The 11,715-nt window shown below is 49.3% G+C and overlaps 7 protein-coding genes across 7 annotated transcripts, besides 10 other annotated features; all 7 read right to left on the bottom strand.

Moving 5' to 3' along the window:
• Tc00.1047053508821.70 (hypothetical protein, conserved) lies at nucleotides 1–202 on the bottom strand (the record flags this gene model as incomplete). The annotated part of the gene is made up of 1 exon (XM_801749.1): nucleotides 1–202. A coding segment is annotated over one exon (202 nt), but the record flags the coding sequence as incomplete, so codon positions are not given.
• Nucleotides 1–11,715: a sequence feature (heterozygous, non-Esmeraldo-like haplotype).
• On the bottom strand, nucleotides 505–792 carry Tc00.1047053508821.60 (hypothetical protein, conserved; the record flags this gene model as incomplete). Its single annotated transcript, XM_801748.1, has 1 exon — nucleotides 505–792. One exon carries the CDS (start codon nucleotides 790–792, stop codon nucleotides 505–507), a length of 288 nt encoding a protein of 95 aa, XP_806841.1.
• Nucleotides 851–911: a sequence feature (T-rich).
• Nucleotides 1,159–1,758, bottom strand: Tc00.1047053508821.50 (vacuolar type H+ ATPase subunit, putative; the record flags this gene model as incomplete). Its single annotated transcript, XM_801747.1, has 1 exon — nucleotides 1,159–1,758. One exon carries the CDS (start codon nucleotides 1,756–1,758, stop codon nucleotides 1,159–1,161), a length of 600 nt encoding a protein of 199 aa, XP_806840.1.
• Nucleotides 2,534–2,966: a mobile genetic element.
• Nucleotides 3,247–3,273: a microsatellite.
• Tc00.1047053508821.40 (hypothetical protein, conserved) lies at nucleotides 3,403–4,593 on the bottom strand (the record flags this gene model as incomplete). Its single annotated transcript, XM_801746.1, has 1 exon — nucleotides 3,403–4,593. One exon carries the CDS (start codon nucleotides 4,591–4,593, stop codon nucleotides 3,403–3,405), a length of 1,191 nt encoding a protein of 396 aa, XP_806839.1.
• Nucleotides 4,631–4,659: a microsatellite.
• Nucleotides 4,738–4,785: a microsatellite.
• Nucleotides 5,225–5,260: a microsatellite.
• Nucleotides 5,293–5,313: a sequence feature (AT_rich).
• On the bottom strand, nucleotides 5,332–7,257 carry Tc00.1047053508821.30 (uncharacterized protein; the record flags this gene model as incomplete). Its single annotated transcript, XM_801745.1, has 1 exon — nucleotides 5,332–7,257. One exon carries the CDS (start codon nucleotides 7,255–7,257, stop codon nucleotides 5,332–5,334), a length of 1,926 nt encoding a protein of 641 aa, XP_806838.1.
• Nucleotides 7,946–7,986: a sequence feature (A-rich).
• Nucleotides 7,990–10,656, bottom strand: Tc00.1047053508821.20 (hypothetical protein, conserved; the record flags this gene model as incomplete). Its single annotated transcript, XM_801744.1, has 1 exon — nucleotides 7,990–10,656. The coding sequence occupies one exon, from the start codon at nucleotides 10,654–10,656 to the stop codon at nucleotides 7,990–7,992; it is 2,667 nt and encodes an 888-aa protein (XP_806837.1).
• Nucleotides 10,712–10,736: a microsatellite.
• Nucleotides 10,996–11,715, bottom strand: Tc00.1047053508821.10 (katanin, putative; the record flags this gene model as incomplete). The annotated part of the gene is made up of 1 exon (XM_801743.1): nucleotides 10,996–11,715. A coding segment is annotated over one exon (720 nt), but the record flags the coding sequence as incomplete, so codon positions are not given.

Raw genomic sequence — 11,715 nt, 5'->3', positions numbered from 1 at the left:
GGGACAGTCCAAACACAATGGGCCTATCGGGTCGTTTGGGGTTCCCGAAAGGGTCAATGGTTTCCGTTGCCTTCATTATGGTGCATGCACTGCGTGAGCGGAACGTGCCGTGCGGTACTGGGTTGAGCCAGTACGCGCCGCCATGATTGACAAACACTTCGTGGTCCTTGCCGGCAGTCTGAAAGGTTGGAACAAACTCCATGATGCTAATAGTGGCTACAAAAAGAAAAAACAAAGCAAAACGCCCAGTCAAGCAAGAGAGGGATGAATGAAAGAGAAAGAGAGGGAAGTTAGGACTGTGCCGCAGGCAGGAAAGGAAGCATATGACATCATAGGCAACACACGGGAATAAGCCAGGCAAAATATCGCCCCCCAATCCTCCAGCAATCGAGTCCGTCATCATCTCCACTTCACTTCCAAAAAAAAAAAAAAAAAGACACAACTGCGTACTCACCCTCAGTCCAAACTGAATTGCCGTGAAATACACCTTGGCTTCGCTCTCAGTCATTGTTTCCCCTTCGATGACTTTTTCTTTCGTTGTGTCGCGAGTTCTTCCCGGCGGCGATCCAACCGCGCCTTGACGTCATCGAGGCCAAGGTGCTTGCGCCGCCGCCGCATCTCCGCCGCATCCGCGGTTGCCTGGCGCTGCGATGCATTTTTTACGGCGTCGCCGCAGCCGTGCACTTCTGGAAGCAAGTGAGCCGTGCACATGCGCTTCCCGCAGTGGGTACATACTGGCATCACCAAGTACGTATGGTTCAAGCAGCCCTTAAAGCCACAAGTTGTTGACATTTGGCTCACAATAATTTTCTCTTCTGTGAGAGTCGGTGCCTCAAAGAAGTGTCGTCGGCAAAAAAAGAAAAAAAAACAAATCATTAAAGGAAACAACAAAAACAACAACAACAAAACAAGCGGATAAGAGGGAAGTAAGCCAGTTGGATTTTTTCCCGGAAATCTGCACAGACACCTCCTCAACAAACTCTTCCTATCTTCCCTTTCACACAATCCCTCACTCCCCTTCCCAAATTCAGCTGTATTTCGCTGCGTGAAGCAATGACCACGCCAGGGGGCGGCGGCATAGACACACGCCAACCCACAAGTGAAATGGAGGTGCCACATCATTTCTCTGCGCCAAGCAACGGCACGCCGTTCATGCCATCACTCCACCTCACAAAGCGCGCCGTACCGGTTGGCCTGATTGTTCATCAGGAGCGCAATGATAAGGCCGTACAGGCCAAGGGCCTCAGAGAAAATCAACATCAGCACCATCGCTACGAATACCTGATCCTGCTTACCGTACGCCCGCACGGCGGTGTCACCAACGACGCCGATCGAGAGGCCCGCCGCCAACGCCGCCAAACCCGCCGCCAGCCCGGCTCCCAAATGCAAATTCCCCGAAAAGATCGAGTACGAGTGCGGCTCGGTTTTGATGTTGTTGTTGATGATCACAGCCACAATGAGACCGTAAATGCCGAGAATGCCTGCCATAACAACAGGGACGATGCCACGCATGATCTTTTCCGGTGCGGAGAGCCCCAGGTGTGCCACGCCCACACCAGCCTTAGCGGCGCCATAAGCAGAACCGAGATTCGCAAACACAAGAGCGACAGCAGCGCCCAGTGCACCGTAGAAACCGGCACTCTGCGGATACATCCGTGCCAAGCACGCCTCCCTTCTCGTTGCCGCAAACACACCCATCGCAGAGAGCATGCAGACGCCGATGGCGGCGCCTAAAGTGACTGGGGCAGAAAATCGCATAAGACCCACAAGTAATCAACGCACCCACACACACGGAAGGCAAGAACTATGCTCAGATCACAAACAAAGAAAAAACTACAAAAAACAACGGATAAAAAAAAAGATCACGCAGTCAGCAGAAACAAAAGAATATTTGGAAACGACACCCTCAACGCATACATGCAGAGTCACAGCAACGCGATTCATCTCAGCTTGCCTACCACAAGGCCTTCACCGTGCGATACAACAAACAAACAAGAAAAAAAAAAGTTAAGAACGGTAGCCTGAAATTGATTCCCGCAAGAGAAGCCCCAAATCTTCCGTCCTCCCTGAATTCAAAACCAACGGTGGCTTCGCGTTCCATCAAAAAAAAAAAAAGGATCATTCGCACTTACATGGCACAAGACGTCATTGTCGCCAACACATCATAAAACATGCATCCACCGTCGTGACTCAACTTTCCTTTCCCCGCACGTGAAACATGAGTTCACACCCCAAAGGAAAAAAAGTTACAAAAAACGCATCACGTCGTCGTTCATCTCCACGCAGGACGCTCTTGAAAAGCACATACGGCAAAATTCCACTTTGGTGAGTTTCATGTTTCCCAATTCATTGCCACCGCCCTGGAAGGATCGGCGATGCACCCCAACGGCAAAGTGCACCAAAAGCAACACCAACAGCGGGAAAAGCAGTGAAGTCTGCGCATGGCTTGGGGAACTTACATTGGTCAGCTTGGTGTGAGCAGCGCGGTATAAGTAGTCTATAAGATAAAGACAAGGGTAAAAAAAAAAAGCAGAATAATCTTCCGGGCAGCTGGCCGGATCCTGAAATTATCTATGGAACCAAACAGGTTAGGAAAAAAAGTTCGTTAGTTAATTGCTTCAATGTTTTCTTTTCATTCAATATGTAAAATTCTGTGGATCATTAGCATGGTCCTTTGTCCTCAGTTGGGATCTGAAGTATTTATTACTTACGAAGTGGAAAACCTTGGGCTCCTCCAACCACAAGACACCGCCGCGAGGTGGGAATCAAGGGGGTTAGGGTGGGTGGCAAAATAAAAACAAAATTTATCTGGCCTCTATCGGCTCCCTGCCCCTACAAAGTGGTATTCTTCCCAAAAGATCCATACGGTAGAGAGTATCATAAAGAATGCATTCATTTATCAGGATGTACACATACATTAATTAAGTTAGCCAGCCCTCCCGCTATCATTCTCTTCACAAGCTCCTAAGAAAAAAAAGAAAAAAAAAAGAAATGTTTTTGTACCAGCGTTAATTAAGAGTGCGTCGAACGTGGCAAGAAAACAAAAAGACCATAAAAGCGGCCGCTCTCGCCACGCAGTAAAATCAAAAAATCCATGTGCGGTACCCCATTCTTGTGTGTGTGCTCACGGAGTTTCTGAAACAGGGAGTTCTGTCACCCACTTCCCGTAGATGCACTGTGCACCCTTCGTGAAGAGGAAACACGCCGAAATAAATAAAAATGGAAAAAGTCATACGGACGAAACTATTTTTTTTTTTTTTTTTTTTTTTTTTTGAGATGCCCAAAATAAACGTGCAAGCAATGCAATTGCTATAAACGTTTCCTATGCAGTGCACACTTTGCCATGCAGATGCAAGACTGCGCCCGATTTGCACTGCTACTATCTGAGGGTTTCCCTCCAACTCACTGCGTGGGTGTCGCTGCACCCGTTGTTGCCTCCTCCACCGCCTCCACGACTACGCCGGCGTTTTGAACACGCCGGAGCAAAACGTCGCCAAAGGCAGCCATAGGTGTCAATACACCGAAGCCCAGCGTGCCTTCCTTGGCCATCTGCAGCGCACTGAGAGCACATTCGGAAATGTAAAGGCCGCTTGCCGTGTATCCGTCTCTTGTGTCCGAGAGAAAGACCCTCCGCAGGACCTTTCCAGACTTGTCAGTGGCAACAAAAATGCACTTGTACCACGACATCTCTCGTTGCGATTGTGTGGGACCGGTTCCAGCCGGAGGCAGCCAATTTTCGGCGACGTAGCGACGGAGAAAAGGAACGGCAAGGACCGCCGTCATCATGTACTTCGTGATGGTTGCGCCAACAACAGCTCCCAAAGTCCCCTCAATCGCCTCCACGTACGTGCCACCGTAGCCAAGCAAAGCGTTCGTGCGACGCACAATGCGTTCGTTGGTGGCAGACATAAAAAACGGCCCCGTCAGCCTCCTCTCCGAGAAGTCGTACCACACACCTCTCCGCGCAGGAGCTGTAGGGGGCCGTGGAGCGTCTTTCGGTAGCAGGCTGTAAGGATCCTTGTCTTCCAAACCACACGACTCATGCACCGCCATAACAGAGTGTGCCGTGCCACCCGACATCCCGCCACGCGCCATCTGGTAATACGCCTTTACTTCCGCCACTTCTGAACCGAGCCCTTGACGCACAAAGTAGTTGCCCAAATCTCCAGGGACGCTGTCAAACGCGCAACAGGACACCAGAGCAACGCCCTGCTTCTTTGCCTCCTCGTGGAATTTCTCAATAACCTGACGGACAAAATTATACTCACCCGTCGAGTCCACGTAATGCGTCCGACTGCGAACGCAAGCCTCCACAACGGGCATCCCAAAGTATGTGAAGGGACCGGCGCATGAAACGAGCACACTGGTGCTGGCACAGAGCTTATCCAGAGAACTGGGACTGGTGATGTCTGCAACAAGCACAGAGAGATTCACGCCAAGTTCCTGCTTCAGTTGATTAAGTTTCTCCTTATTGCGGCCCGCAATCGCCCAAGGTCCCACTTTGCCCAAACCCAGACGTGCGAGATACTCACAGACCAGTTTGCCCGTGTAGCCTGTGGCCCCAAAAACGACCAGCGAGAATTCCCTTGACATTTGCTGTTCTCCCCGGCCCTCCAAAAAAAAAAAAAGAAATAATAATAATAATAATAATAATAATAAACCAATCAATGTAAATTTTCTTACTTGATTTCAGAATTATACCTTCCCTTAAAGCGAATGTAAAAATAAGGCAGCCACAATAAATAAAGAAGTAAAGCTCCATTAAAAAAATAAATAAATAAATAAGATTCCAAAAAAAAATATTACAGTTATCAATAACGACAATCCCTTCATCCGGATGTTCCTTTCCCTTCTCTGCCACCTTCATGGCAAACAGGAGAGAGGCATATCTGTGACGGCCCCGTACGCCGCAGAAGCCCTCGCGCCCTCCCGCCCTCACCGCTTCTTCAGCTGCAACTTCCTTACTTGACTTCATCCTTTACAACTAGACAAACAAAAACACACGCACACACAAAACAACATACTGTCAACATCCGTAATCCCCTTTACTCCCCAATCATATATTCTCCATGGGCACCCGTTACAACCACGAGAAATACACAAAAAAGGGAAAAACGGAAAAAGAAGACGACAAAATAAACTAAATTAACACGCAGCATGGAGTTAATAAGCAAAAAAAGGGAGTCATCGCTCTTTTGTTAAAATGGCACACACACACACACACAGAGAGAGAGAGAGAGAGAGAGAAAGAAAAAGAGAGGCCCTCAACGGAGTCAGACTAGTTCGCAATAGAAAAAATAAATAAATAAATAACTGCCTAAACCGAGAGCATTAGCGTCCTGAACCTGTAATATCTGGAGAAGAAGAGCACTTCTCTGCACGTAAATTGGCCAAGTCGGTCTTCACTTTTTCCGTGTCACAGACCTCCACCTCCACCCTGAGCTTTTGCAGCCGTTCTTCCATGCGGTACGACTCTAATATAAACTCGCCGTGCTTGGCGGTTGCGCTTATTAAGGCCTGATACCCATCACGCATTTCATTTAGATTCTTGTGTAGACGTTGAAATACATTGCCATCGTCAAAGACCATGGCCTTTTGGTACAACTTAGACGCCTGTTCAAAAAACGAAAGCCGAAGACGTCCTTCTAATTCCTCAATACGCGTGTTGTATGCTGCTGTGTCGCGTTCTACGGAATCTATCTGCGTCTGTTGTCTACAAACGTTTGATGTCATTTCATAGATAAAAGAAAGAAAATTGAATATATCAATATCCGTTGTGTTTGACAAAAGAACCTTTTCTTGCCATTGTTGCACATTCCGCTCCTTCTCATCAATTTGCCTCTGTACGTTTTTCACAGCTTGCCATAATTGTAAAAGCTGTTCCTCGTGGTCGCCACCAGCCACACGAAGTCGTTCCAACAGCTCGGTGTGTTTCTTCTCTACCTTCTGGAGTTTCACCTGAACCTCTCTCCTATTATTCTCGCGCGCCTCCACAAATTCAGCAACCTGCCGTTCCAGCTGCACCTCGCTTTCCTCTGGAGTATCCAGCAACGCTAGAGCCTGTGCAATTCGCTCGGTTTCCGCCTTCTGGCGCTCACGCTCGCCGCAGATTTGCCCATAGCTGACCTGTAGCATCTCCAGCTCTTCGTCGCACCCCATTTTCTGAGCCGCAAGTTCCGTGAGTTTCTTCTTGAGATGTCGAAGCTCCTTCTTTGCCTCTGAGTATTCACGTAGGATTTCATGCTTTTCCTTTGGGGCGTAAACATCTTGCCTCGTTAATGTGTCATGGTGATCTTCAGCCATTTCCAACGCAGTCTCGCGAGCAGCCGCCGTTTTACTTGTAGTGTGTTGTACGCTGATGTCATCCTCGGAAGTGTTAAAATAAAAAACATCGGCGTCAAGAGCATACGCCCTCAATGGCTGCAGAGAAGCCAATGCTGATGTTTTCTTATGAGGACGCTTTCGCGATGCCCGTGGCAATTTGATAAAATTTTCCACACCACTCGCGTCCCGCAGCATCAACGGTCCCGATGCACGGTTACTTGTCGGCTCACTTTCAAATGTGCGCTCCACCGCGTTCGCCTCCTGAAAGGAATTCAGAAGCACCTCCCTCCACTGCGGCTGATACGGCGCTTCTTCAGGTGAACGGGGAAATCCCTGCATGGCATCGTAGCCCTGGCAAAATTGTTGCCACAACGGAGGCTGCACTCCACCCTTTCGTCGTTCCTGAGCGCTTACGGCAAAGAAAAAAGCGGGTACGGCAGGAATGACACATTCACACCGCGGAAGGGATTCTTTGGTGTCTTTCTTCTTAACACATGGATTATGTTGCTGCACTACCGAGTGGAGCGAAAGAATTGCTTGCCCCACGGGCGTTTGTTGCAATTTGACGTCGTCCTTGACGCTACTGGTTGTAGTCACGCGGTGCAACTCGGCGATGAGCCACATGAGAATCTTCCTTGTTGTCTTCTCCGCCGGGTACATCAAGTGGTCGGGAGAAATAAATTCACAGCCTGCACGCTGTAGGCGTGTTGCCAACATGCTCAAAAGACGAAGGCGGCTGGTTGCGTTCTCGGCCCCCTCAAAAGAAGGCGGCGTTTGTTTTTGGTCTTCCTCCCCATTCGTACTGAAAAATCGTGTCAGTGCCGCAGTAAGCAGCTCATACAGTGCGGCTGAATTAAAACTGGCAAAAGACGCGGACCGCGTAACTGGCAGCCCGTACTGCAGAAGCTGCACCACCGCAATCTCCTCCTCCATGGTACCTCCCCGTGCTGCGCCCTATTCCTTTTGCCCTAAAAAAGAAAGAGCAGCCTGCCTCACCTCCGGCAAACTCACATGCACAACACCCTACAAACAAAGAAACAAACAAGAAGAAGCAATAAAACAATAAGATGGTTGTCAAAAACAAAAAGCTCTTCAGCAGGAATCTCTCCAACGCCGCGTGTGTCTGGGGCGTGGTGTGCTCATGCTAAGAAACACAAAAACACGCACCCACCCGACAGTAACGACCATGGATATGCCATGCACACATATACGGAAGCGTACCGTGAAGGATCTTACTTCTAGCGTAGAAGGTGCAGTCAAATGATGACATATTCCGTTACAAACAGAACAGACGGGGCCGAGAAAATAATAAAAAGATACTAAGCAACTCCCCCACGGAAATGCATACACACACACACAAATGTAAAGCGAATCTACAATAACAAAATGCATCTATTCAAGGCAACATGAATACAAAAACAGAGAGGGATAGAGAGAACAAGAAAAAGAAAAAAACTGGGCATCACTTGTGATCATCCATGTAAGGTTGGAAGAAGAGAAAAGTCAAAACACAATGATGTCACCATTCCCCCCCCCCCCCCCCAGTACAGCCCACATTCCAAGCCCTTCTTCTCCCCTTTCTCTTTTTCGGTATTTCCCTCTTTCCCTCACACTCAGTCCGTTTCTTCTTATTTATTTTTCTTTTTTCCTTTTTTTTTTTTTGCTCTATCGTTTCCGGTATTGATTGTGAATAGCATCTCGCATGCCAGAGACGCTGTTCTGCATCCTACGCAGTTCCTCGGTTTTGGTTTGAAGCCTCGCGCGTTCCCGCTCCAACTGCGCCTCATCCCTCTGTCGTGCGTCGCGGTACATCGCCACACGTGTGTTGTGCTCGGCGGCATCACGTTTCAGTTTTTCCTTCGACTCCTCCCATCGTTCCTTCACGCCGGAGAGCAACTGATTTTGGTTTGCCACCTTCTGTCTTGCCTCATTGACCGCCACCTCCACTTGACGCAGCGTTGCCGTGAGCGACGACTCCCGCCTGGAGATAGCGTCAATGATGCTGGCCAGAAACCCCACTGCTGCCGGGGGAAGCGTCATGACATCCGCTTCCTCCCCGCCAAGCTCGGCCATGACAAGCTGTCGCTGCGTATTCCACAAGCCATCATCCACCAAAGGGAATGCAGATGATTCCTGAGGCTCTGACAATCTGTTCTCTGTGTGATCAAAGGTGAGCCATTCATCCTCGCGATACAGACGTGTGTCCTCCAGTAACTCCGTTTCGCGCTGACGCAGCTCCGCAAGCACACGCTCCTTCTCAGACCGTCTTGCCTCTTCCCGGGATTGTCGAAATGAAAAATAAATCTGCTCTGTAGTCTCAGAGAAATGATGCAAAAGCACAAGACGTTGGCTTTCTTCTGTCGCCAAAACCTCGCAAATTCGCGCCTTGAGGAGTTCCTGTGCCTCCTTTGCAAAAAAGCTTCTTTGAAGATGCATCTGTGTGGAGATGCTCTCACGGTGGCGGACTTCTTGCTGTACAATGTACGTACGGCACTCCGCCTCAGCATTCCAGATTTCAAGAAATTGCCGATGGTTCTCTTCGTGACGGGCCCTTTCCCTGTCATCGAAAATGAGGCGCCTCATAAGAAGCATCGCCTTGGCTTCCTGCTCCACAATATCATTTAACACCTGCAGAGCCTTCTGTTGAAATATGTTCTGTTCAGTAATCCGTTCATAAATGAAACTTCGGCACATTTCCAAAGCTGAGTCAAAGTGCCAACGGAATTCATCTCGCGCAGCGCGCTCCATTTCTACCGTATTCATACGATGTGTAGTCTCCTCTTTTATGAGAGACTGCCGCGCAAATTCCTTTTGATCGATCCATCGACGTACGGCGTCTTCATGCTCCGCCTTACGCGACACCAACGCAAAGCGCTCTTCATGTTCCCGCAAACGCATTTCCCCCTTCTGACCGAGTGCAGTGTCCACCAGCTCCCGTAGGGTCCGCGTCTTCTGTTGAAGCCACACTGCAATCCCCACTTCCGCCTCCTGCATAGCCTTCATGGATGCCTGTCGAGCCATTCCCTCCTCCTCCTCGATTAACCGCAAATGGTGAAGGGCAGCCTGCTCCAGCTCTTTGCGCTGCTTCTCCTTCTCAAGCATCCACTTGTAGCGCAGGTCCTTCTCGTGATGCTCCTGTGCCTTGAGCTGAGCAAAAGCGGCGGCCTCCTCCCCAGCGATGCTCCTTAACTGATGGATGGCCGCGCGAAGCTCCACCCCGCAACGTTCGTACCTCAATTGCTCCTGCTCACGAGCCTCTCTTTCACCGTCCTTAAAAAACAACCATAACGCCTTGCATGCGGCTGCCTCATCTTGAAGAATGGCAGAGCGGCTGTTCACTTCCTGCTGAGCCAAAGTGCATCGCTGCTGTTCACACACTTGTACCCTCTCCATTAAGGCATGTTGTTTTTTACGCGCAATTTCAGACATGCGTTGCCTACACTCCTCTTCTTCTGCCTTCAACTCGGCCCTCTGTCTTTCACACAGCTTGCACAACTGATTTCTCCCCTGCAGCATCCACTCCACCTGTCGCTGATCTGCCGCAATGGCGCTCTGAATCGCCTCCACGCCTCCCTGCCACTCCACAACGAGTTTATCCCGCCTTTCCCTAAATGCCTCATAGAAAACAAAGCGATCCTTCTCATTGGCGTCCATGCGATTTAAAAGCTCCACATTGTGGCTTATTAGTGCCGCTCTGGTCGCCGCCTCGTGGTTTACAAGAGCGTTGCGAAATGCCGCCTCGCGACTTCGTAAGCCAAGAAGATGACACGTTACTTCATGCCACGCCAAGACCACCTGCACCTCCCTTTGCGCTGAGGCATACAACTGCAGTCTTTCCTCCCGCTCATGAAAAGAAATGGCGCACAAAACAATGTGTCGATCCACAGTAACCATCCCCTCCGACCATGCCTTTCGCTCCATAGCCATCAAAGCCTCACGACCGGCTGTCTCTTCAAGGATCAAAAGAAGAATACGGTGGTGTGTAAAGGCCAGATGCCTCATCGACTCCAAATCATCACCCCATCGCTCCACCAGACGACGACGATTCTTGGACTCCTCACGGGAAATGTCTTCTAGTGCTCTAACCTGCTTGGAGCGAACGTACGGAGTGCTAAGGAGAATGCTCTCAAGCTTTTGCCGCTTGAGTTGGGGATCTATCCTTGACTTCTGGCAATCACACATTGACGCAAGTCGCCCGCACGCGAGACAGCGACTCTTTGAGGCAATTTGCCAACCAACCAAACCTCCACAGGCCGGCTCGCTCCTCTGTACGCGCTTCCGGTTTTCCTTCCCATCGTCCTCCAGACGCCCCGCACCACGAAAGCCAGACATAGGGTGCTCTCTTTTTATATTTCTTCTTTTTTTTTCCTTCTAAAGAACCAAACAGAGAAAAAAAAAGAAAAGAAGAGAAAGAGAGGCAGCATTAAGTACCGCAATTAATATACGTGTGCTTCTCTCTTGAAGGAAGAGAGTGTCCAAGACATCCCTACATGCCACCTCAATGGGATTTACCCTCCCTTCCAGTCTCCCCTCTTTTTTCTTTATTTTTTTTTTTTCCGTTTCATTCCTCACTCATTTTGGCATTGATGATGATTTGATAACTTCTTTCAATGCATATACATCTCAGCTTGCCTACAACTCTGTGAATGACTGAACTCCTGTGCGTGACCTCTACGGATTTGTTTCAAATTCCCTTTTCCATGCTTCAAACTTCTGAATTTGTTCCACGTTAATGCTGCTGGGAACATTCTTCACCGCACTTAAGAAATCATTCATTGTGGTTGGTTGGTCGGCGACAGTTTTGCTTATCTCCGCCGCCCGTCGCTTGAGCTCGGATTTATCCATCTCTTCCATAAGACGTCGCATTGTCATCATGGCCGCATCACGCACCAAATTTGTAATATCGGCGCAACTGTAATGACGGCCCTCAAGCTTCTTTGACAGGTGCTCGAAGTCAACGTCCGGGGACAGCTTGAGTGATTTGGTGTTGATGCGAAACAACTCCACCCGATCGTTGAAGTCCGGAAGAGGAATGTATATACGCTTCTCAAGACGCCGCCGCATAGCTTCATCAATGGACCATGGATGATTGGTGGCACCCAAAACCATAACTATTTTCCCGGTGTCAACCCCTACACCATCCATTTGCGTCAGCAAAGTTCCTTTTGCACGTCGTGAGGCCTCGTGTTCACCCCCATCCCCACGATGGCCGCATAGAGATTCTATTTCGTCAATAAAAATGGTACTTGGGGCATAATGCCGTGCCATCTCAAAAAGAACACGAACAAGTTTCTCGCTATCTCCACGCCACTTACTCGTTAATGTGGCCGGAGAAATATTAAAAAATGTTGTACTACACTCGGATGCAACGGCTTTGGGCAGCATCGTTTT

The sequence above is a fragment of the Trypanosoma cruzi genome, genomic scaffold, assembly GCF_000209065.1.
Source record: "Trypanosoma cruzi strain CL Brener 1047053517069 genomic scaffold, whole genome shotgun sequence".
Lineage (NCBI taxonomy): Eukaryota > Euglenozoa > Kinetoplastea > Trypanosomatida > Trypanosomatidae > Trypanosoma > Trypanosoma cruzi.
The sequence above is the reverse complement of the archived record's forward strand: the minus strand, read 5'-3'. Positions and strand labels throughout refer to the sequence as shown.